Source organism: Cucurbita moschata, unplaced genomic scaffold (genome assembly GCF_002738365.1).
Source record: "Cucurbita moschata cultivar Rifu unplaced genomic scaffold, Cmos_1.0 Cmo_Scf00024, whole genome shotgun sequence".
NCBI lineage: Eukaryota > Viridiplantae > Streptophyta > Magnoliopsida > Cucurbitales > Cucurbitaceae > Cucurbita > Cucurbita moschata.
Genome location: NW_019268540.1, coordinates 1264491 through 1290500, shown reverse-complemented (window position 1 = coordinate 1290500; position 26010 = coordinate 1264491). Strand labels below are relative to the sequence as shown.

General features: G+C 37.3%; 3 protein-coding genes across 5 annotated transcripts; 1 reads left to right on the top strand and 2 right to left on the bottom strand.

The window, feature by feature from the left end:
• Positions 1 to 832: 832 nt before the first annotated feature.
• Positions 833 to 4577, bottom strand: LOC111461056. Of its 2 annotated transcripts, XM_023104490.1 has the most exons (4): positions 4383 to 4577; positions 3648 to 4030; positions 1782 to 2777; positions 833 to 1006 (listed from the first exon to the last, which is right to left on the bottom strand). In XM_023104490.1, the coding sequence occupies exons 2-3, from the start codon at positions 3934 to 3936 to the stop codon at positions 2068 to 2070; spliced, it is 999 nt and encodes a 332-aa protein (XP_022960258.1). In that variant the 5' UTR covers positions 3937 to 4030; positions 4383 to 4577; the 3' UTR covers positions 833 to 1006; positions 1782 to 2067. The 2 variants fall into 2 exon arrangements, with proteins under 2 accessions (XP_022960258.1, XP_022960257.1); XM_023104489.1 differs by having other exon boundaries at positions 3648 to 4577.
• Positions 4578 to 5577: 1000 nt separating this feature from the next.
• LOC111461054 (probable LRR receptor-like serine/threonine-protein kinase At5g48740) lies at positions 5578 to 13415 on the bottom strand. Its single transcript, XM_023104488.1, has 16 exons — positions 13271 to 13415; positions 12079 to 12613; positions 11541 to 11992; positions 10270 to 10387; positions 10100 to 10168; positions 9875 to 9943; positions 9712 to 9780; positions 9470 to 9541; positions 8947 to 9015; positions 8545 to 8810; positions 7558 to 7763; positions 7193 to 7319; positions 7038 to 7106; positions 6282 to 6471; positions 6079 to 6211; positions 5578 to 5824 (listed from the first exon to the last, which is right to left on the bottom strand). The coding sequence occupies exons 1-16, from the start codon at positions 13344 to 13346 to the stop codon at positions 5612 to 5614; spliced, it is 2733 nt and encodes a 910-aa protein (XP_022960256.1). The 5' UTR covers positions 13347 to 13415; the 3' UTR covers positions 5578 to 5611.
• Positions 13416 to 18847: 5432 nt separating this feature from the next.
• LOC111461090 (probable E3 ubiquitin-protein ligase ARI8) lies at positions 18848 to 25509 on the top strand. Of its 2 annotated transcripts, none has more exons than XM_023104567.1 (15): positions 18848 to 19147; positions 19747 to 19871; positions 20063 to 20177; positions 20286 to 20376; positions 21161 to 21333; positions 21629 to 21733; positions 21821 to 21909; positions 22302 to 22409; positions 22655 to 22745; positions 22839 to 22928; positions 23969 to 24016; positions 24244 to 24315; positions 24571 to 24670; positions 24754 to 24880; positions 24984 to 25509. In XM_023104567.1, the coding sequence occupies exons 1-15, from the start codon at positions 18983 to 18985 to the stop codon at positions 25255 to 25257; spliced, it is 1773 nt and encodes a 590-aa protein (XP_022960335.1). In that variant the 5' UTR covers positions 18848 to 18982; the 3' UTR covers positions 25258 to 25509. The 2 variants fall into 2 exon arrangements, with proteins under 2 accessions (XP_022960335.1, XP_022960336.1); XM_023104568.1 differs by having other exon boundaries at positions 18983 to 19147; positions 20063 to 20168.
• The last annotated feature ends 501 nt before the right edge of the window (positions 25510 to 26010 follow it).

Genomic DNA, 26010 nt, shown 5'->3' with positions numbered 1-26010 from the left:
TTTTAACACTACATAAAAAAAGTAAATTAAATTACATCCTAATTTTTTAACACTAGATAAAAAAAAAGAGTAAATTAAATTACATCCTAATTTTTTAACACTAATAAAAAAAAGTAATTTAAATTACATCCTAATTTTTTAACACTAGATAAAAAAAGTAAATTAAATTACATCCTAATTTTTTAACGCTAATAAAAAACATCCTAATTTTTTAACAAAAGTAAATTAAATTACATCCTAATTTTTTAAAAAAAGAGTAAATTAAATTACATCCTAATTTTTTAATACTAGATAAAAAAAGTAAATTAAATTACATCCTAATTTTTTAACACTAGATAAAAAAAAAAATTAAATTACATCCTAATTTTTTAACAATAGATAAAAAAAGTAAATTAAATTACATCCTAATTTTTTAACCCTAAATAAAAAAGGGTAAACATCCTAATTTTTTAACACTAAATAAAAAAAAGAGTAAATTAAATTACATCCTAATTTTTTAACACTAAATAAAAAAAAAAAAATTAAATTACATCCTAATTTTTTAACACTAAATAAAAAAAAGTAAATTAAATTACTAATTTTTTAACACTAACTAAATAAAAAAAAGTAAATTAAATTACATCCTAATTTTTTAAAAAAAACTAAAAGTATTATTTTTAAAAAAAATTGAATTCATTGACATAATTGTAGGTGTGCTGGAGTGGCCATGTGGGCCTTGCATAGGTTCGAATCCTGCCTATCACGTTCTTATTTTATTTTATTTTCTTAATTTAGCTTAGGCTCTATCAGCTGTTCTTATAAACTCAAAAGAATAGGCAAATTTGTAGAATATTTACAATTTTATTTCTTTGAACTGTCAAGGAACAGAATTTACATCTCACAGCAGCTTACAAAGGAACAGCTACAAATAGTATTAACTTACAAAGGCAACTGGAAGGGAGAAGAAAGAAAAAGTTCAGAATATCCCATCTTCAGATCTGTTTCATAAGAATATAGGCCACCTGACCTGCAAATAGCGATCGAGTCGCAAGTCGTTAGCTGCAAATGTTGCGGTGTAGAACAAAATATCCGTCGATGCATCAATATCTTCGTCCATTGTCAAGCACATCTCAGTAAAAAATATCAACAAAGGTATATAATAGACTACAATTTTTTTAGAAAATTTCGTTAATATCAAGATAGAATCGAGATTAAGTCCATCTTTGTTATGTTTGAATGGCTCGGATTATTCGAAACTGAAAAATTTAACCATATACCTACCTAGAAATCAGAGAAGTTCTCAAAAAACTTTTAGCATCCAGAATATGAGTTTGTACTTGTTTTCTTCCCAATTTGTATGAGGAAACTAGTTGAGATGAACGTACAAGAACGAGCAAGAAGAAAAGCTATTAAATTACGACATCCAACAACCCCTTCGACGAGCCATGTTTGATAATCATTTGGTTTTTAGTATCTCTGTATCAGCCTTCCTATCTAATTACTAATATATGCTCGATCTCCTAATACAATCCCTATCAGAATGCAAAGGAGTAGCAGGGATAATCATGTAAGCAGATCAAATCAGAGGCAGATATATAACTTGCTCTCTTAAGCACTAGTTTTAATTTGTAGTAACTTTGTTCACAACAATGGAATCAACGACTGCAATTTTCCAAATCAACCAAACAAATTTTAAGAGAAAGAAATCAGCTGAAGTTCATGATCAACGAAATTAGTGCAAATATGTGAGAAATATGGTCATCAGCAACGAATAAATGGTAAAGTAAAGTAATAATGCATACCTTAAAGGAGAAAGTGGCCAATACAACCTGTTAAAAAGAATCTCCTAGCCGTCAAATATCTTGGGAGTTCGATATTTCAACAGATGGAGAAGTTCCAACCCGACAACACTCCAACGACCTTTCGATATTTGCTGAATTCTAGTTCTATGGTTGATTTAGATGGTCAAGTCCATGCTTTAGGCATTAAATGTTCCAAGGGTGGTAACATAATTGTAGGACCAACTTGATGCCAGCTGAATCAGTTATCAACTTTTCTCTGCTCTTTTGTGTCTTCCATGTGGAGTTTTTAGTCAATCATATGAATATCTTGAACATCTATTTCCATATCAAGAATGGAACTTCCTAGATCATGAACTGCGTGTTCGATGTGCTCCAAACTTTCTGGCCGTACCCCACAGAAAACAAAGCTTTTCTTCAAATCACAACCCCTCAGTTCATTGTCTTTAGCATTTGAATGGGTAGTAGCAGACTGTTCTTCACGTTCATCCAATATGAAATCCCACTTTCTTTTTAACTGTTCCTTTTCTGAAAGATCCATCAGTCTATAAGCTTTGATTTTCTTCTCCAGAACATGATAATCTATTTCCCTCTTGACAAGGATCTCTCGGAGGATATTCATCTCTTCTTCATCATAAGCAATTTTTTCTTCTAATGCTCTCTGATATTGTCTTGCTTCCATTTCAGCTGACGCCTTCTCATTTTGCAAACGTGTTATCATGGCTATTGCTTCATCTACGGCAGTAGCAGCAGCAGCTCTCTCCTTCTCTAGTTCCAGAAACAGAGATGCTCGAGCAGTTTCTTCGTGTGCTTGGTCCAGCAATCTAATACAGCTTACTTCATTTCTGTCGATGTCTCTCTCTTGAGCGTTACTGGTACATTGTCCTATAGTGGAAGAGCCTTTATTCATATGATCATTTTCGCCAACTGAACCACTTGATTCAAAGCCTTGCCAGTTTCTTTCACTCAATTCCACGTGATTTGATTCATTACTATCATCTGAAATCGCAAGGTCACAGAAACATCATTATACAGCAAAAAATTAATATAAAACCCCTCCTTCTCAGCCAAAAAACAAAAGAGATGGGGATTCATGTTGAAGTAAATACAGCTTTCAAACAAATTCGCGTTTTCATAGGATGGAAGTTGGTTACTTTCTAGTTGGAAAGCTGTCTTTTGTGCATATAAGTTAATATTGTCACTGTGGTTGGCCGGTTGTTCTTGTTTGTTAGCTCAGCTACCTATATAAATGTGAGATCCCACATCAGTTGGAGAGGGAACGAAACATTTCTTATAAGGGTGTGGAAGTCTCTCCCTAACAGACGAGTTTTGAAACCTTGAGGGAAAGCCTGGAAGGGAAAGCCCAAAGAGGACAATATATGCTAGCGGTGGGCTTGGGTTGTTACAAATGGTATAAGCTCTAGACACCGGGCGGTGTGCCAACGAGGACGCTGGACCCCCAAGGGGGTGGATTGTGAGATCCCACATCGGTTGGAGGGGGGAACGAAACACTCAGTGTGAAAACCTCTTCCTAACAGACGCATTTTGAAACCTTGAGGGAAAGCTTAGAAGGGAAAGCCCAAAGAAGACAGTATCTGATAACGGTGAGCTTGGGCTGTTCCAATAAATTATCAGCGACTTGCATCGTAGAAAAAACAATTGAGGACAAAAAAAGGAATCATATAATGTTTTTTCACTCTTACTTTGTGCTGTTAAAATCTTTGATAGTTCTAACATCAAATCTTCAAAGATACTCATAGCCAGAAAAACTAACAAACATATCATATCAGAGAGGATGCAATATCAATTCAAGCAAGAGAACAATATATCAGAACATATAAAGAAATGGTAAAATTGATATATGATCACCTGGAACAAATTCTTGACTCTCAACCAATGCCACAAATCCCCTTTCCTTTCTAGTTTCATCCCCCTCACAGATTCCCTTGGACAATTTCACATCCTCAACCACAGTTCTCCGTCGTCGGATTTTAGTCCTCGGCCTCCGATACATAATCCTCTTACCCTTACCGTCGTGTTCGCTATCATTATGAATCGAATTCTGAGATCCTGGGCCAGACAATGTACTACAGCAAGCCTCAGGAATTCCATCCGTATGATGATTCTCCATTAACGAACTCCAATTCGTGTTATCCATTTGATCATCGATCAAAATCAAATCAAAAGGAAACCTACCTTTCACCAATTCGAGCACCAGACAAATCTTCCTCTTCGGCCAACTAACAAGCAGTCTATGCAAACACAAATTAAAGTTCCGATTCCCATAAAATCCAGTACAAGGACAAGGCAAGCACAACCCAACTACTTTCAAAATCTTTGATGGGATAAACACAGTAGCCGATACGCACAAAAGAACATAAACAAGAGCTAGGTCAATAAAAGCTCTGACTAAACCAGACAAGGTCCACGAATGGATCTCATGGAACGCCATGGATTTCAATCAGTTCCCTTAAACTTGGCGACTAAGAAATCAAGAAACAGTAACAAAACTACGAAAAACACCGTCCACAAATTGAATCCAGCACAAAAAACGTGGCCAAATTACAGAAACAGAGTAAGATTAGGAGAAGGAGGAAGAAAAACCTGAATTACAGAGAGAGGAAGGAAGAATAAGGGCAAGTTTACGAAGACGAAGATGAAATCAGGCGTCCATTTCAAGGGGCAGAGGAAGAAGACGAAGATGGAAGCAATGTCTTTTAGTGGAAGATTTGAGGATCATCGACATTATTGAACAGAAGCTGTTAAAAAACGTAACAAAAAGCTTGAGCTCATGAGAACTGCATTAAATGTATGCATATTAATAATGTATTTATAAGTGAGATGCTCGCGCGTGACTTTTTAATTCTATTTGACTTTATACCAAATAAATTTATTAAATTATTCAAAATGCCCCTACGCTTTTATTTATGTTCTCACACTTTATAATTTTTAATTTCAAAAGTTATTATTTTAAATAAATGAGACGAGTTTTAATTGTGCATTATTATTAAATTCGGCTAAGTTTAGGGCATGACTCTGATACCGTGTTAGACGAACACGACTCTCCACAATGGTATGATATTGTCCATTTTGAGTATAAGCTCTCGTGATTTTGCTTTGGGCTTCCCTAAACGGTCTTGTACCGAGGGAGATAGTATTCCTTGATTATATTATAAACTCATGATCTTCTCTATCCAACACCTCCTATCGAACAAAGTACCCCTCCCCTTAATTGAAACTCGACCCCTTCTTCTTTTGAAGTCTTAGTCATTTTTTACTATGCCTTCGAGGAGGCTTAACTCCTTTTCTTTTAGAGTCCTTTGTTCGACATTTGAGGATTCTATTGACATAACTAAATTTAGGGCATGACTCTAATACCGGGTTAGATGAACACGACTCTCCACAATTGTATGATATTGTCCACTTTGAGCATAATCTCTCGTGGCTTTGCTTGGGGCTTCCCCAAAATGCTTCGTACCAATGGAGATAACATTCCTTGATTATAAACCCATGATTACTCCCTAAATTAGCCAATCTGTGACTTTCATCCAACACTCGATAGGAGCCAAAATCGAATTCAAACCAACCATCACCCCTAGGGACGAGTAACTAGTACTTCTTAATATCGTATTTGGAGTAATAGGTTAGATCCATTTAGCTCGTGTTTCGAAATCATTTATTGTCCTCGTCACATCCAAAATTTCACATTCGAATTAAAAAATATGAAAAAAAAAACTTTAAAATAATATATTTTAATATCTAATATTAAATAAAATATTGTACAAATTCATATTAAAAATATAAATAAATATAATTGTTTAAAAATAATAATATTAAAGGCCAAAAGTAGAAAGATAAGCAATTTGAGCATCATAAGCTTGTTTAAGGTCATCCAAGACTTGTCCAATATTAGGCCTTAGTGAAGCATCTCTCTCTACACAACTTATAGCAATAACAGCTGCCTTTTTCATGCTTTCAACATCAAACCTTCCCCTTAACCTCTCATCGACTATCTCGAACGCACCCGCTTGCAAGTACGGTTTCGCCTGCATCACAACGAGCACGAGCATAGCTCAATCGGCATATTTCTTGTTCATAACGTTTTCAAAAGAAAAAAACAGATGTTTTCCAAACCGAGCATAGTTCAATTGGCATAGAGCGTGTGTTCTCGACCAGTGGACAAGTGTTCGAGTCTTCCACCTTCTGTTGCTGTTAACTTCGAAGGTGGAGGATTCGAACCTTCGACTCTAGGTCGAGAGTAAGGTAGAGAGAAAACAAAGTACTTGTAAGTATGATTTACCCATAACACCAAGTTGAAAGAATCCGGATTTCCAGTGTGACTCAAAGGCTCTCGTCCACAAATGAGCTCTAATAAAACAACTCCAAAACTATAAACGTCACTCTTTTCGGTTAACTGTTGAGTCGAGTAATACCTGCATTTGTCATTTTCACGTTAGAATTGATCAAAATTACTCCCGAACATGCTCGGAAAAAGTAGCTTACTCGGGATCCAAATAGCCAGCGGTGCCCTTGACAACAGTGGTGACATGAGTAGCATCAGGCTGTGGTAGTTGCTTGGACAGCCCAAAGTCACAAACTTTTGCATTCATTTCCATATCCAAAAGAATGTTACTACACTTAACATCACGGTGGATTATCCTTGGTTCACTTCCATTGTGTAAATAGTCCAACCCTAATATAAAATCACTAATTAATCGAATATTGTCGAGAAAAATAACAAAAATCTAACTCGAAAAATTATTCGTGATTGTACGACGACACAAGTCGCCAAAATCCAACAATTCAAAACCTACCCGAGTTCACGGTTTTCAAGATGAACTCGCCAAACCTCATTGTTGAATGATGAAAGTCCCACATCAGCTAATTTAGGCTAATTTAGGGAATGATCATGAGTTTATAATAAAAAAAATACTTTCTCCATTGGTACGAGGCCTTTTGGGGAAGCCCAAAGCAAAGCCATGAGAGCTTAGGCTCAAAGTGGACAATATCATACCATTATGGAGAGTCGTGTTTGTCTAACATGGTATCAAAGCCATGCCCTAAACTTAGTCGTGCCAATAGATTGATAAGGAGTTAAGTCTCCTCGAAGGCATAGTAAAAAATGACTAGGACTCCAAAGGAGTCGAGCCTCGATTAAGGGGAGGCGTACTTTGTTCGAGGGGAGGTATTAGATGATCCAGTCGACAATATATCAACTACTAAAAGATTAAACATTCCCGTGTAACACGAAAATTGAACCTTTTGCTGCATCAACAGCTACTTTGAGTCTTCTAATCCAGCTAAGTGAGACACTTTTTTTGTTCTTGCCTGAAAAAAGGATACATAACAATAAATAATTAACCATTCTATGTAGAATTGATTATCAACATTGTAATTGCTACATAGATAGTTACCATAGATGTGATCAGCCAAGGATCCACCCGGTAGATACTCGTAAACAAGTATTTGTCGTTTCGATTCGTTACAAAATCCTTCCAAACAAACGAGATTTTGATGACGAATTTGAGACAGGAGATGAACCTATTAAACAAAACATTAAAAGTTTTAAGAAAATGACAAGTCATGGTTAGATTTGATCTTCTCCGTCTAATACATCACGTATTTAGACGTGTCATCGAAGGTTCATCCCTCGACCCGAAGTAATAATATGGGTCCGAGCTTAAACGTCCATATCATGTTTAAGTATGACTAAACTCGAGAAATGAAACGGATAAGTCTCGATATATTCTCGAGATGGTGTCGAGATAAGTAGGAGTACCTCGTTGATAAAGGAATCAGCCCCAAGTTGGCTTTTGTCAAACCTTACTTTGACAGCCACAAGTTTTCCCTCAGGAAGCTTTCCAAGATAAACAGATCCAAAGCTTCCTCTGCCAATCACCTCCTTGAAGTTGTTTGTAGCTGCCTTTATCTCCTTGTATGAGAATACTTTTGCAGCGTTCCAATTCCTTAGCTCCATTGCTGCCTCTACACATGCCACAAGTTTTTGAAATCCCCTTAGAATTTACGCCACTGAAAACAAGTAATCCGATTCAAGTCGGGAAAAAGATCGTTCGGTAACGTTTCTGAGAACCGTTTCTCGTTTCTCATGTAATGGCCCAAACCCACTGTTAGTAGATATCGTCCTCTTTAGGCTTTCCTTTTCGGGCTTACCCTCAAGGTTTTTAAAACGCGTCTGCTAGGGAGAGGCTTCCACACCCCTATAAAGAGTGTTTCGTTCTCCTCCACAACTGACGTGGGATCTCACGATCCACCCCTTTCAAGGCCCAGCGTCCTCGCTGACACTCGTTCTTTTCTCCAATCGATGTGGAACCCCACCAAATCCACTCCTCTTCGGGGCCCAGCGTCTTTGTTGGCACACCGCCTCGTGTCTACCCCCTTCGGGGAACAACCTCCTCGCTGACACATCGCCCGATTTCTAGCTCTAATACCATTTGTAACGGCCCAAGTCCACTGCTAGCAGATATTGTCCTCTTTGGACTTTCCCTTTCGGGCTTAAAGGTTTTTAAAACGCGTCTGCTAGGGAGAGGCTTCCACACCCTTATAAAGGGTGTTTCGTTCTCCTCCCCAACCGATGTAGGATCTCACATCTCGTTTCTCGTTTTTTAGGAACTTTGGGAATAAACAAGTGGCATGAGCATTATACTTTCGAAGTTAACGATAAAAACGTATTCGATACAACGAGAAACTAAAAACAAGAAACGAATACGATACCGAACGATCGATCGAGCTTGAAGGTTTGTCTTACTTGTTGAGTATGTGGGTTGAGCTGTGTGTTGAGAATGCTTCCTCATGTAGAGTAGAAATGAAAGAGAGAGTGTGATGAGGACTAGCAAAACTGCTGCAACTGCACAAGCAATGACAGTGATTGGCATATGACTGTTGCTATTGTGGCTGCTCATATCCTTCTTTCTGTCAGGAACCACTGTGACTTGTGGCGTTTCAATGGCTGGGTTTGATGAAACATCATTGCATGTCATTGTGGAGAAAGACAGACAAGGGTTGCCTGATGTTCTGCAACAACGAGTAATCGACATCGAACATCATCGTTTTTCGTAAAAACGTTTGAACAGTTATGTTCGAATTCTGTGTTTTAAAAATTTTGAAAATGTTTCTAAAAATCAGAAGCTAAAATAAAGAAATTCCATACCTAATTTCCAGAGTTCCTTTGTTCAAAGCCAATGGAAGGGTGCCTTCTAGCCTGTTGTTCTCCAAATTCCTGAGGTTGAAAGTGACTGAAATCTTCAAAAGTTGCTATTTTCAAAAGTCATTATGAACACGTTTGACCAAAAAGATGATAGTATGAGAAACATTTGTAATAGCTCAAGCCCACCGCTAGTAGATATTGTCCGTTTTGGCCTATTACAAATGGTATCAGAGTCAGACACTGGCCCCCTCACATCGATTGGAGAGAGGAACGAAGCATTCCTTATAAGGGTGTGGAAACCTCTCCCTAGTGGACGCGTTCTAAAACCTTATGGGGAAGCCCGGAAGGGAAAACCCAAAAAGGACAGTATCTGTTAGCAGTGAGCTTGGGGTGTTACAACGATACTTTGAAAAAGCCATTTTGAACATGTTCAACTGGAAAAAAATGACGGTACTAGAAAACATTACTTTCACACGTCATTTCAAACACGTTCGACCAAAAAAGATGACGGCATGAGCTCACTTACAATAAGTGAAGATCTTCAAGTTCTCCCAAGCTGTCTGGAACAATTCCCTGCAGACTGTTGTTCTGCAAGTCCCTATATATATACATGTATATATATAAGCCCTTGGTTTAAGAATGTCAACTTCAATTCTTAACTATAAAAACGAACACAACTGACTTTAACTGACAAAGAAGCTCAATTTCCAAGGTTAAAACCCATGACTGTTGGAAACATGCTGTCTGGTTTTTTTCCTTTGTACTTACAGAATTTTGAGGTTGCTTAGGTTCTCGAAATCTGTCCCAAATGACGTTAGCTTGTTGTAACTCAAGTTCCTTCAAGAGGAAGTTAGTTAATTCAGTTATGTTGTTAAATATATATGATGTCCAAAAAATTCATAATAAGACAAGACAGTTGAGAAAGGAGTACAAATTTTCAAGATGGGTCAGGCTGCCCAAATTTTCTATCTGCCCGGTAAGTGAAGTGTTGTGCAAATCCCTGAAGAGAAATCACAGTAGTAAAATGGATTTATGAGCTCGGACGAAGAGTTGCCCCGAACCGACAGGTATTAGCAGTGATATTCTTCGATATCACGTAACAAATTTGATACGACGAGATAGAATGCAATACAGAGAAATGTTTAGAAGAGTTTACAGTATTTTGAGGTCGAGAATGTCGCCGAACGTCGGGCTGATCGACCTGAAGTTGATGTCGGAAAGCTCCCTGAGAGTGAGTAAAAAAGTAAGAACAAAGGAATCATTTGGATGCGTTGGGATGGAAAAACAGAACAAAAGAGATTAATATTGATAAATTTTAGTACATACAGAGATGTGACGAGGTTTCCTTCACATCCAACATGATCCCATGTTCTTGGAGAGCATGGATCATCTTCCCATCCCAAATTCAAACCAATAGATTGATGAATCACCTGAAGGGCTGAAACTGCAAGAAGTTTTCCAAAGTTTACGTCCAATTTCGACCCGAGTTCTTGAAACTTTTAATGTTATTCAACTCGTAGATTGTCAATTTTGTGACTAATTTACGATCAAAGTTCGTTAAACTTGACCCACTCGAGTAAGTATGGGATATGTCAACATGAACATGACTCATTAAGGTCGATGTTCGTTAAGTTACTGTAGCAGCCCAAGCCCACCACTAGCAGATATTGTCCGCTTTGGCTCGTTACATATCGCCGTCAGCTGGTTTTAAGACAAGTATGCTAGAGAGAGGTTTCCACGTCCTTATAAGGAATGTTTCATTCCCCTCTCCAATCGATGTGGGATCTCACACTCCATCCCACTTGGGGGCCCAACATCCTTACTGGTACACCGCCTGATGTCTAGCTCTGATACCAACTGTAACGCCCCTAATTTTCTTAACCTAATTAGTGACATCAACCCACTAAGTACAGGATAAGCCAACATGAACATGACTCATTAAGGTCAGATGTTCGTTACGTTACTATAACAGCCCAAACCCACCGCTAGCAGATATTATCCACTTTGGCCTGTTACATATCGCCGTCGGCCAGTTTTAAAACAAGTATGCTAGAGAGAGGATCCTACACCTCTATAAGAAATGTTTCGTTCCTCTCTCCAACCGATGTGGGATCTCACAATCCACCCTTCTAGGGGGCCCAGCATCCTCGCTAACACACCACCTGGTGTCTGGCTCTGATACCAACTGTAACGCCCCTAATTTTCTTAACCTAATTAGTGATATCAACCCACTAAGTACGGGATAAGCCAACACGAACATGACTCATTAAGGTCAGATGTTCGTTACGTTACTGTAACAGCCAAAACCCACCGCTAGCAGATATTATCCACTTTGGCTTATTACATATTGTCCGTCAGCCGGTTTTAAAACGAGTCTGCTAAAGAGAGGATTCCACACCCCTATAAGAAATGTTTCGTTCCCCTCTCCGACCGATGTGGGATCTCACAATCCACCCCTTTTGGGGGCCTAGCATCCTCGTTGACACACCGCCCGGTGTCTGGCTCTGATACCAACTTTAACGCCCCTAATTTTCTTAACCTAACTAGTGACATCAACCCACTAAGTACGGGATAAACACGAAACATAAACATCACACCTGTGGTTGATGAAGCTTCCAAAGGAACATGAACAATTTGATACACCTCAATGGCATTGACTTGAGGATAGAATTTGACACTCTTGAAAGTGATAATCAAGCTCTTGATTTGGTCTTGAATGACATACAAAGCCCTCATCTCTCCCATTTCAACCGTGTAATTTGATTCTATAATTTTCCCATTCATCAACACATCAAATGAAGGATGAACTGCAAGAATCCCACCAAAATACAAAATCACGAAGTAATCTCCTTGTTCTTCAACTGGAAGGTTGTAGCTCAGCTCATCTCTTCTTGCCAAAACTCTAGCTGTTTCAACCACTACAGCTGGTGGAGCTTCCTTCACTTGTATAGAATCAAAGTTAGCCTCAACTTTGAACCCTGATGACACATGAAATGGCTTGAAGTTCTCGTCCGCGTCCCAGATTCGATCGTATCGATCGATTGGGTACCTGTTTTCGACGAATGTGTAGCATAATGTGATTCTGATGAGTATCCCATGTTAGTCAAAAGTATATGAACCAGAGGTTGTTCGTACCTGAGAGATCCATTAGTGTAACCACAGTTGATTCGATACGACTTTCTAAGAGCCTGATTAGGAAGCAAGCCATCGTCGTACGCTCCCCGTGGCAGCGGTCGGAGTTCGACCGAAGATATTAAGGGACTTCCACCCTCAGGAATGGAATGCAAACAGAAGGAGACAGTTTCTTTGTTAACTGGCCATACAAACTCCTCAGTCCAAGGGTCATGAGAGGTAAGGTTCACATTGGTAGTTATGGCTGTCCCAATAGAAACAGCAAATGCAGGGGGCTTTCCAAGCTTGTCATAGTTTTTGTACACAAACTGAGCTCTGATAAGAACTGATGAGGAGCCATTTTTCAATGGTAGCTTGTAACATTTTCGCGCTCGGGTGTCGGGGAAGAACCGAACATGGCCGGTGGAAAAAGATCCACCCTTGCCTTTGTCGATGATTGACGTGTTACCGGTGCCGATGTAGTCGATGTCCGGAATCCATGAAATGTTGGAGGAGTCAGTGAAGGTGGTAGTTCCTCCACAAGATAAGCTTAGGAAAACTGTTTCATTTACATTGAAAGTCAGTTATATCTCTTTATAAGAACCAATATGAGCTCATCTTTTAGTCAAGACATCAGTTATATCTCTAAAAAGGGATGGTTCTAAGAACCAATATGAGCTCAACTCAATTAGTCGAGACATGAGTTATATCTCTAAAAAGGGATGGTTCTAAGAACCAATATGAGCTCAACTTAGTTAGTCAAGACATCAGTTATATCTCTAAAAATAGACGATTCTTAGAACCAATATGAGCTCAACTTGGTTAGTCAAGACATCAGTTATATCTCTAAAAAGGAACGGTTCTAAGAACCAATATGAGCTCAACTCAGTTAGTCAAGGCATCAGTTATATCTCTAAAAAGGGATGATTCTAAGAACCAATATGAGCTCAACTCGGCTAGTCAAGACATTAGCTATATCTCTAAAAAGGGACGGTTCTAAGAACCAATATCAGCTCAACTCAATTAGCCAAGACATCACGACGATTCTAAAAACCAATATAAGCTCAACTCAGTTAGTAAAGACATCACTTATATCTTTAAAAAGGGATGATTCTAAGAACCAAATCGAACCATTTCTCGAACAGAAAGCACTTCAAAGCGCATTTACTCATCTACTCTAACGGAACAAAAACTTGAATGAAGAATAGAATCATACCATCTTGATCACTCAAAGCAAGAGTCCAAAACCCACAGCACAAAAAGAAGCCAACCCACAAGAGCTGCAGGTCCATTGGTGCCACTTTGGGTGCCACATTGGTGCCAAGTTGGGATTTTATTGTTAGTTAGATAAAGTGATGAAGAAGCAATTAGTAATGAGTGATATAAATTTTTTAAAAAGTAATGAATTTATGGCAATAGACATGATGAGCCATGATGATCAAAGTGAAAATGGTGGAGTAGTTGTTGTAAAACATACTCAAAAGCACAAACCAAACCCTAAAGCAAAGCTAAAAATATTCTTTTTTTTCTTTTTCCTCATTGCAAATTATATTCACGTGATTACTTTTGTAGTATATGTTTCGTTTTAGGTGTCGATAATATTTAGTAACGAACGATATGTTGGGTTTTCTGGAGCCTAAAATCATCGACAAAGCTCGTTGGAAGGTGGGTTTGAAGCTAACAGACATAGATATCTTAGTTGGTTTAACAGGGTTCTAGCTAGTTGCACACCTAGACCCGTTAAGCTTAGAAATAAGACGGTTATATTTCAAAGTCCATGCTTGGCACAGGGACACATGTGTTCCAAGGAGCAAAGTTACGAGGATAATGACAAACCAAAGTTGCACCGTACTTCCTACTCTTCATGGTTTATTGAATTTATAATGTGGGATCTCACAGTCCACTCTTTGGAGGCCCAACGTCTTCGCTCGCACACTGCCTGGTGTCTGGCTCTCAGACCATTTGTAACAATCCAAACCCACTGCTATCTACCCACCCCTTGGAGGCTCAACGTCCTCGCTCGCACCCTGCCTGATGTCTGGCTCTGAGACTATTTGTAACAATCCAAACCTACTGCTATTCACCCCTTGGAGGCCCAACGTCCTCGCTCGCACACTGCCCAATGTCTGGCTCTGATACCATTTGTAAAAGTCCAAACCTACCGCAAGCAGATATTATCCAGATAGTAATACTATACGGCTCTGATTAAGTAGCTAATCGAGGACTATAGATTTTGCTTCATGGATAAGCGAGGACAGCAATGATATTTTTGGAGTTCCTATTAAATGGACTTTACTTCTCATTTCATACTAAAAAAAGGTCATATCTTTGCAACAAAGGGAAGTAAATTTCAATGGTTTTTCTTAGCAACTTGTTTTAGTTAAATGATTAACTTTATATCATTATTTTATATGCTAATTGAGTTTACTTCATACTTAGTTAATTAATTAGTGTTCTTTTTTAGATAAAAGATTCGAATTTCTGACCTCTCGAACGACTTATTTTACAAGTTGAACTATAGGGGTTGTTTCATCCGTGCTACTGGGATAAGACACTCAACCTTATCTATATACTTTAGACCTTTATAATTATTTATTGACGTATTACAATTATATGTTGTTCAGTATTACATTAATGATTATGAATTCTCGGACCGTGGATGATATAAATTACAAATAAAAAATAATAAAATAATAATGTGTTTAATTACTTAAGCTTCTAAAGATAGTTAGAGAATGACTGAACCGGTGTTGAACTCGACTCATGGTTATGTGTGCTGAAGAGAGTAGGTCGCATGCAGAATTGGGTCCGTGGATGCATATAGGTAGCAATCACTAATAACTCACGCCTGACAACACGCACATAGTGTCCACACGCCACATAAAAGACCAAGAAAGACAAATGTACAGTGTGACTGAAAAAAAATACGATCATGACACTAAATAATGACGACATTTAACTCAAGGTCTTGATGTGCTAGAGATGTCTCGATCATGCTTGTCCAAAGCATGTTAATTCTGGCCGCATGACAGATGTCCTAATCTTGCTTGTTCGGGTCGGTTGACAGGGACGTCAACCAATTGAGTGGGGGAGGCTGTCACGGTCATGCATGTCAAAGACGTGTTGTTAATGGCCGCATGACAGATATTCTAGTCTTGTTTTTCTAGGACGTGTTGTCCATGGTTGCATGCCCGTTCCGACCCCTTTTACATGCTTCCTGCCAGAGCTAAAATGCCCCAAAATGTACTATAGAGGATATCACAACCGTATCGAGAAGTATTATAATATTTTGTAATATTTATAAAAAAAATAAATTTATCTCTAATTATTATTATTATTTTGGATGGTCACTGTGACATTAGGAAATGAATTGGATCGACCTTTTGGTCTTAGCTCATTGGATGATATTATAACGGCCCAAGCTCAAGCTCACCGCTGGCAGATATTGTCATCTTTGGGCTTTCCCTTTCGGGCTTCCCCTTAAGGCTTTAAAAGGCGTTGGGAAAGGTTTCCACACCCTTAGTGTTTCGTTCTCCTCCCAATCAATGTGGGATATCACAATCCACCGCTAGCAGATATTGAATGATACTGTAACGGCCCAAGCTCAAGCTCCAGCTCACCGCTAGCCGATATTGTCATCTTTGAGTTTTCCCTTTGGGGCTTCCCCAGGGCTTTAAAATGCGTCTGCGAGGGAAAGATTTCCACACTCTTACAAATGGTGTTTTGTTCTCTTCCCCAACCAATATGGGATATCACAATGCACGGGCCCAACGTCCTCGCTGGTACTCGTTCCTTTCTCCAATCGATGTGGGACCCCCCCCCAATCCACCTCTTTCGAGGAGAGAACAAAACACCATTTACAAGGGTATGGGAACCTTTTCCTAGCATACGCGTTTTAAAGCTTTGAGTGGAAGCCCGAAAGGGAAAGCCAAAAGGAGACAATATGTACTATCAGTGGACTTGACCGGGGCTATTAGATAACTATATCTATATATATATATATATCACACACGACAAAAAAAAAAATTATATTTCACCAATACTCCAATGAGATAATATCATCGAACAATAAAGAAATCCCAATTAAATGGAGTCACATTTACCAAAGATTCACAGCATAAGAATTCTCGTCCTTGTTCTTGTCTTTGTTCGAACTATAAATTACTGTAAATTTCAGGACTCGAACCATTCTACATTCCTATTTCTACACCAAAATTTCCTTATGGGGAGAACAGCGATATCATCAGAAGAACATGTTCTAAAATTAGTTCATCCAGGAAAACGCATCGAAATCTACACTAAACCAGTACAAGCAGCTGAAATTCTGAGAAAATACCCCAAATTTTGCATCACAAGGCCCGATGTGTTCAAATTTCCATGGATCGTTGTCAGGTCTGATTCCCTTTTGGTCCCCGGAAAAGTGTTCTTTCTCGTCCCTAAGCGTACGCTCTACCGCCTCTTGAAGGCCAACCACCCGCCTGATCGCTCGCTAATACCCTTAGGGCCATGTACAAAGAATTCTGGAATGACTCCGAGACGGCTGAGAGTGGCCGGGGAAGACGGCGGGAGGAGAGGTCGGAAGAGGTCCGATATTGAGCCGAGGCAACCACGGTCGCCGTGGACCGTCTTAGGCGGCAAGAGAAGTGTGAGATATTCTTCTTCGCATGTACATGACTGTTACAAGTGCGGCGGCGATGTTTCTAGCGTCGAAGTTCCGGAACGGAATGGAGAGGGGAAATGTAAAACGACGTCGTTGAGATCTTGTATGAAGAAGCCTGGGAGTGCTCCTCGGTTGGTTAATCCAAGAGTGGGATTTTTAATTCCAGGTGAGGATGTTGTTGTACCTGTAACCAAACAGCGGACGGTCCTTGACCGTTTCAAAACTTGCAACCTCTTTAATCGTTGATATTTATAGATAATAATATTTTGAATTTTGTTTTAGTTAATGAAAAATCAAAATATTTATGTTTTTTTTTTTGTTATATTAAGAAAAAAGTTTGAAAAATGTTGAATATTTAAATTAACCCGACAATGTCACAACAGATATCCAGTCTTGCTTGTTCGAGTCGGTTGATAGGGGATGTCACAGTCATGCTTGCCTAAAGCATGACAGACGTCGTAGTCTTACTTGTCCGAGTCGGTAGATAGGGACATCAACCAATTGAGTTGGGGAGGATGTCACGGTCGTGCATGTCCAAGGCCGTACTCATGTGATTGAGAAATGTATTGACTATCACTTAATCGTACGTGACTGTCGGTCTCTAAACCTCATGGCCAATCATCATAATAACACATGCTAATCACGCGTCATACAACATTAATTATCAATAACTCGTAACTATCATCAAACATGCATGTACTGATCATAAATCAAACAATTCATCTAGCTTAGTCCTAAAGCATTATAACCGTAAGTCACTGTACGATCTGCTGACTATAACGTTCTTATCGTCGGGCACATGCCTAACTCTAAAAAAATGCATAAGATTAACATTTGCTTCTAAATAACGTAGAGTGCATCCAATATAAATACCTCCAATGGACTAACACGAAATAGTTAAACTCTATGAGTCGTGAATTTGACAAAGATTTTTTAATGAATAGCATGCTAAAATTTTTAGTCAAGACGTCATTCATAGATTTTGCATAGATTGACATTTACTCGATCGTTGACGAAGAGTTGTCTAATAACCCTTAATAAATTTTTAAATTGGTCGTAATATATATATATATATATATATATATTAAAAGTACCAAATTCATTTAATTAAAAGTATTTAGCTACAAAAATAGATCAAGGCAAAACATGGTAAGTGTCATCACTTTCCAAAATAGAAACATCAAACTATTTTTTTATTTTTTATTTTAAATATAAACATATGTAGTGTTATATTTTCAAAATAAAAAATAAATAGATATGTGTTCATTTGGTGAGAAAATAATAATAATAATAATTTAATTTTAAGTCGTATATCTCTGGAAGCTTTTTAATTAAAACTATTAAAACAATAATTTAAAAACTAAAATTATATATTGCAAAAGAAAAATATAAAACTTCTCCCTAATAATTCCAATTATTTCTAAAACGTAATATTTTATTTAATTAAAATAAACAAAATAAAATTAAAAAAAAAACAATAATCTATAATTATATTTTATTATATTTAGTTTTTAAAGATATAATAAAAAGGACAGATGTGTAAAAATGTAGGCCTCACAAATAAAATTAAATACCTTATTTAAAAAAAAGACTTTTTTTTTTTCATTATTTTCAAAATTGGAAAGTTTTGAAATAAACAATTGGAAGGTTTTATTTCAAAATATCTATAATAATTTTTAATTTATAAAATATTATATTTTGCATCTCAATATTAATTATTTAAAACATATATAGAAACTAAGAGTTCGTTACGAGTCAGAATAATGACCTATGACTCGAGTGTCAGATTCTCGGTGCTTATAGATGTCCCATAGCAAGTTTCGTGAACAACTATGCTCGAAAACAAATGAATTGTGAAACAGAGCCAAATTTGTAACTATTCCGACTCGCAATTTTTAAAAATAGCTATGAACTACATTTTGTTACCCTCTGTGACGATATTGTATTAAATTTTATTTTTAAAGTTAGGAGATAAAATATATTTTAAAAACTTTTAAAATTTTATATTTTATATATTTTTTAGTTGGAGTATTAACTTGAAAAAAGGAAAACGGTATTAAAAATAAAAAAAATTAATTTTCATAAAAGGCAATTTCTGAACGGTATGCCAAATAAAATCGTTTCGTCGCCCTACAAAACCAAAACCAAAAGAAAACCCCACTTTGATTCTCTTTTTCATCCTTGCTTTTCTCCTTTTACCGAACCTACAGGGCCCTGTGATTATCATTCGCTAATTCCCAATTTTGGCGATTCTTCCCTCTTTCTGCCATGGATTCTGAGGACGATCTCCATTACTCCACCGATGATGATTGCGATTTCTACAGCGGCGATATGGACATGGGGATGGCCTATTACAGCGATGAAGACGATCCTGAAGCTGAGGACTTTGTTGATGACGATACCGATGATTACTTCGAGTCCCGTCGTCGCGAGGTTGCTTTTCGAATTCCTTGTGCCTTGGTTTATTATTTTCGAAATTTTATGTGAATTGCGGGTAAATTTTGATTTTTTTTTCAGCGGCTGGGCTATGATCCTTGAGATAAGAATGAATTCGATTGGTTCTATTTGGTATTTTGATGATCTTAGTTTTCGAGGTTGTGCAGCCTTCTGAAGTTAATTTGAATTATATGGCTTTCTTTTAACGAGCGGCATACTGGGGTTTTTATCTGGTTGCAAATTTGAGACTAGTGATAACAAGTATTGTGAATTTTATTCCCAGCTTTATGTATTTGTTCGTGTGGGTTTGTGATGAAATTCGTGTTTGTAATGGCGGTAACTTCTCTGCTAATAGCGAATATCTAACTCTGTTTAAAGAAGAAAATGAGTTCAGTAATGTCTATTTACTATTGGATTTTCATGGAAAGATGTGTTCTGACAGCCGAGAAGGAAAAGATAACTTTATTGCCCTTCCTGGACTCCTATGTTCCATTTGGGTTTATAGTACAACTGGATATTTTACTTGAAAATTACTTGTATAGATAGTTTTGTTTTGCTTTTTATTATTACTGATCTCTACTTGTGTCCTTGTGCAGCAAAATTTTACCATACTAAATGAGTTTGATATAAGACAACGCCAAGAGGATGACATTACGAGAATTTCTTCTGTACTTTCTATATCACGTGTGGCTTCAATTGTCTTACTCCGCCACTTCAATTGGTATGGTCTTTGATTTTTTAATTCTTGTCACTTGTCAGTCTGGTCTAGGAATTTCTTATCTGTTTTATGATTGCGAGTGAAAGTTGTGTAGGTTTTTTATAACAAGCAAAATTTTTGTGGTAACTATTTTTTAGAACAAGTTTCTGTAATCATGCATGGTTTTATATTCATGCTATCAATTTTCCATGCAGGAGTGTTACTAAAGTCCACGATGAATGGTTTGCTGATGAAACTCGAGTACGGAAGCTAGTTGGCTTGTTGGAAGAACCTGTTGTACATGCCTCAAATGCTAGAGAAGTAAGAAATATAGATATTTACATCTTCATCTTTAACTTGGCTTCTTATGAAATATGTGTTGGTGTTTTTGATTGCATATTACTTGGGAAACATCTTGATGATTGCTTTTGCTGGCAGCATACATGTGGAATTTGTTTTGAGTCCCATCCTGTAAGTAGGATCAAGTCTGCCGCCTGTGGTCATCCTTTCTGCGCCTCCTGCTGGGAAGGTTTGCCATACTGATCTTTTTTTTTTCTTTCAATGTCATAATTTCCCAATTATGTATCAATATCTGCTTCTATTCTGTACAAGATTTAGGGCGTGATTTTTGTTTAAATTATTTAATAATAATAGTTTACTATGTTCTCTACTAAGGCTGTATTCGTCAGTTCACATATTTTCTGAAATGCTGACTTTTAGCGGGTATAACATACAAACACAAAATTATTCTTTTGCATGCTAGGGCTTTGTTCAGATGCTTGTCAAGGAAATCCAATTCTACAATTTCTATTGGCTTCCCAATCACTAGCTTCTCAGTTCTCATTGTCTTAACATCCGTGAGTTAGTATGAACTATATAGCCTATCTGCCCCTCGCTCACAAGAATATGAGGAACTTTTGCTTATAACGTTGAGCTTTCGACTATCACTAAGATTATTATATGATTTTGTTCTTTAATCAGAACAATGATTATGGAAGTGATGATATCTATTCAATTCATTTCACAATGTGCCTGACTTAATATGTATGTAATGTTTTTCTTTTGGTGTTTATTTACCCTATCAGTTTCATGATTATTTTTTGCTTCTCGTTAAGTCTGTTAACAAACTCCTATTTTATGTGCTTTATACATTCCCAAACAGGTCTACTATTAACTTTCTTGGAGTATTTTTTAATGTTAATATAGAAATTGTCCACTTTGTATACATGACCAATTCTTTTTCTTATTTTTGTTTAATATTTACCATATTATCTTGTAATATTCTTATGTTTCGTACATGGATCTTTGGGTAGGCTACATTAGCACATCAATTAATGATGGTCCTGGATGTCTGATGTTGAGATGTCCTGTACCTTCTTGCGGTGCTGTGGTTGGTCAAGACATGGTTAATTCATTGGCCTCAAATGAAGATAGGGAGAAGTATGCTCGTTACCTTCTTAGGTCTTATGTTGAAGATAACAAAAAGGTATAACTTGTCTTTTTAGCTTATTATTTACTTTTATTATAGTCCACATCAATCATAAAATTTGATTGACTAAGTTGTGTTTCCTTGTCTTGTACAAGTTATCTTTTTCCATGTGAGAAATATATATAACTCTAGCTTTGATTTCTCACTGCTCTCATTAGAGATGCAGTAGTTTTTTTCCATTCTGTTTTATGTTCATTCTTTTGCTGACAGTTGCACCTTTCTTTTGTTATTTATCGTTGCTTCCCTATCTTTCTCATGTTTTAATTTTCATGGTTTTCCTTTTTACTGCCAGACTAAATGGTGCCCAGCACCTGGTTGTGAGCATGCTGTTCTCTTTGATGCTGGCAATGGGAACTATGATGTATCTTGCTTCTGTTCGTATGGCTTTTGCTGGAATGTTGGTATCACTGATCTTTTCTAAATTGTTGTTTTTAACTTTTATAATTATTTTGCATATGTATTTACTTTTCTTTTGAATCTTCAGTGCACTGAAGAAGCTCACCGTCCTGTAGATTGTGCTACCGTGGAAAAATGGATTTTAAAGAACAGTGCTGAGTCTGAAAACATGAACTGGTATTTCTTTTGGCATTTGTAGTGTTCCTTTAGAGTACAATTTATTTTTTGACACTCAGTAAAAGATTTTAGAGTACAATTTATTTGACCGTTTTTCCCCTTCCTCATGTTGAATGTTACCTTTTTCTGGAGTCTCACGTGATTTTCATCTTTTGTATTCTCATTGTTATGTGCTTTGTTCGTTACGCTCCTGATTATTTTACATTTGTGAATTCTTGTGCAAGACATTGAGCATGATTAACAATGAGTTGGTTATAATGTGCAATGTTTGTGTGTGCACATAAGTTTCATTTACATTTTTCAACAAGGCAGTCACAGGAGAAAAAGCTTCAAGAAATAATTGACTTGTTTTCTGGAAACCTAACTTTGTTTTTTAAACATTATAATTTCAGGATATTGGCTAATTCCAAACCTTGTCCAAAGTGCAAGCGACCAATTGAGAAAAACCAAGGGTGCATGCACATGACTTGCACACCTCCATGTAAATTTGAGTTTTGTTGGTAAGCTTTGATGCAGTTGGCGGAATAAAGTTATCTCTTCTCTTCTTTTCTTAATGCAAATTTAAAATTTTTAATTATGATTATAAAGTTCTCCTTTCCTCATTACGGGATTCCTAATATATCCACTAATGCTGTTGTGGAGTATGGACAAAGCAGGGCGAAAGGGGTTTTCATTGATTGCATCTTTTTATGAGCAATTTGCAAATGGATTATTTTTTTAATTTCTTATAATTTGTGAAGTGCAGGCTGTGTCTTGGTGCATGGTCTGATCATGGTGAAAGAACTGGTGGCTTCTATGCTTGCAACCGATATGAGGTGGCTAAGCAAGATGGCGCGGTAAGGAATCTTCCATCCTGTATCCAACTGCAGCTGTACTCTGTGGTGCAATGCTTGAAATTTTTGACTTTTTTTTTATGCTTGATATTGTAGTATGATGAGGCTGAGAAAAGAAGAGAAATGGCAAGGAATTCTTTGGAGAGATACACTCACTATTATGAACGTTGGGCAAGCAATCAAACAGTAAGCCGAAATAGCTATCTCAAACTTGTACCTGCATTATATTTTGCTCATAATTGCATATGCTAGACTTATCTTTTTATAGCTTTTTATTTCTACCCTTGGTCTCTAGTATCCCGATATTTGTCAAGCTCAGGGTTTCTTTTTTGAAGTTTTCCATGCACATGATACATGATTGTTTGTTTCTCCTCTGTGGTATGCTTTTTTATTTTCCCTTTTGATTTCTTTACTTCTTGTTGCTTGTCAACTTATTGTCATTTGAACAAAACGACTGAAAAGAAAGAAAGAAACAGGCATATAATTAGGTTCAGGTCTTGGTAGCCACCTTTCTAGGATATCATATCCTTGAAGTTCATGATGCCTAACATAGTAAAGCTGGGCAGTTGTCTCAAATGATTAGCCGAGTGCAAACTAATCCCACTCTTTCAGATATTAAGATGTAAGGATAAAAGTATAATAGCCACATATTTTTTAATGGATAAAGCACTGAATAATCATTGATGGGGAGGAAAATTTTCTGGTTGAGGTTATTATACTTGTTTCTTTGTTAGTACTTCATAATATTAATTACGTTCATCCTACCATATCATTATTTACATATAAAAACTCTTCCTCTAGCAATTTTTCAAAGTAAGCCGCATTATTTGTTATTAAGCAATATTGGCCAAACATTTTTTGGATAGCAGGGGTCACAACCGGCCAAACTTTTATATATTACGAGTGATTCCTAAAATGGGGAGGGAAGGTTTTCTTGTTTGCTTCTAGATGGATGGACTTTGTTAACCAACCTTTCATGTATCGTTTATCTTTCTTAGTGCAAGCTAATTGGTGAGGTCTTTTTAAACCTTGTTGGCTCTTAAGCGTGTATATTTCATCCTCCCTTGTGTTTTTGTTTTTGTTTGTTCAATAGATTTGATTCTTTTCATTCAAAGCTGCTTGAGAAGTTCGTGTTGTACATGGTATCTGGACATTGTTCAGACAGTTCTTTTTTATTATTTTTTGTTTACTGATCTTTGATGTTAGGATGTCATTGTCCTTTGCAGTCTAGGCAAAAAGCACTTGCAGATTTGAATCAAATGCAGAATGTGCATGTGAGTTTCTATTTTACTTTACAACTCTCTTTATGTTCAATTAGCACTGAATTATTAGTGCTCCAGAGCTACTCTGTAGTTTTCTAATGATATCTATTGTTTTGGTTTCTGATGGATGAATAAAAAAAATCAAATCACAAGATCTCTTTAGTTTCCACATGCACGTGATTTGATTACTCTGTTTTCTTTGGGTTTGGAGAAGAATTCTTATTTCTCGTTTTTCTTAGATTGAGAAGCTCAGTGATATTCACTGCACTCCTGAGTCTCAGCTAAAGTTCATAACAGAGGCTTGGTTACAGGTATGTTCGAAATTTACTCGGCTATGAAATATTAGATTTCTTCAGTTCATCGATGCGTACTTTTTTGTTCTAGTAGTCTTTCAAGTTGTATGAGTAACAATTTAAAAGTAGTACAAGGATCCTCGCAATGCTATAGTACAGTTTAGTGATCCATTACAGACGAATTCGACAAAAGTTACAAAAAGAAGTTTTTCTCAGAGTTCGAGATGAATATTGTTCTAGCCCACCATTTTTGACCTCCTGTTCATTTTGTAGATAATTGAATGCAGACGAGTTTTGAAATGGACCTATGCCTATGGATACTACCTGCCAGAACAGGAGCATGCCAAGAGACAGTTTTTTGAGTATTTGCAAGGTAATTGCGTTCTTGAGGTTTGGATAAGGAACAATTTCTAAGCGGTATGTTACTTAAAAACGGCATATTCCCTTCGCCTACAGGTGAGGCCGAGTCGGGATTAGAAAGGCTTCATCAATGTGCCGAAAAGGAGTTACTCCAGTTCCTCAATGCAGAAGGCCCCTCAAAAGAATTCAATGACTTCCGCACAAAGCTTGCTGGTTTGACCAGGTAAGAAAGGCACATCCATGAGCACAACTCTGATTTCAAGTTAGAGCGTGTAAACATCAAAATTGATTTTGTAACTCAATGTATTTGTGTCTGCTGCATACAGTGTTACTCGAAATTACTTCGAGAACCTGGTTAGAGCACTAGAGAATGGGCTTTCAGATGTGAACTCCCACGGAGTGAGCAGTGGCACGAGCTCGAAAAGCACAGCAGGAAGTAGTAGCAAAGCAGGGAGAAGCGGACGGGCTAAGGGGGGGATCATTCGAACCAGCGGTTCGACCAGAAGCGACGACAATGCAACTCATTGGTCATGTGAACACTGTACGTATGTGAACGCTAGATCCGCTACAATATGTGAGATGTGCCATCAACGCCATTGAAAACCTCTGGTTTCCATCAATGGCTGAAAAAGAAAAAGAAAAAAAAAAGAAAAAAAAAAAAAAGAAGGCGTTGCTGTTATGTGTTGAGAGATGAAACGGTCAAATGTGATTTCTATGTAAATAGTTGGCGGCAGAGTATAAATTAACAAATTTAATTTGTGTTGTGCAAAAGTGTGCGTTCATTGATGGCTTAATGAAGAGCTAGTGAGACATAATTACTAGCCTTGAAATAATGCCATTTCAGTTTCTCTATCTTCCGACTTTGTTTGTTCTCGCTCATGAAAACCCGGGTCGATCCTTCGTTCATCGACCAGATGTGTCAATAACAAGATCACTTTTCCACTTTAGGATTGGGTAGGTCTCCTCCATTCATCTGACCAGTGGTGTGGATAACAAAGTCACCTTTCCACTCTAGGATTAGATAGGTCGATGCTTCGTTCATCTGATCAGAGGTGTGGAGGATAACATGGTCACCTTCCGACTCTAGGACTAGATAAGTCGATGTTTCATTCCTCCGACCAGAGGTGTGGATAACATGGTCACCTTCCCACTCTAGGATTAGATAGGTTGATGCTTCATTCATCCGACCAGAGGCATGGATAACATGGTCACCTTCCCACTCTAGGACTAGATAGGTCGATGCTTCATTCATTCGATCAGAGGTGTGGATAACATGGTCACCATCTTCCCACTCTAGGACTAGATAGGTCGATGTTTTGAAAGAGTAAAATATGAGATAATTTGTATAAATGT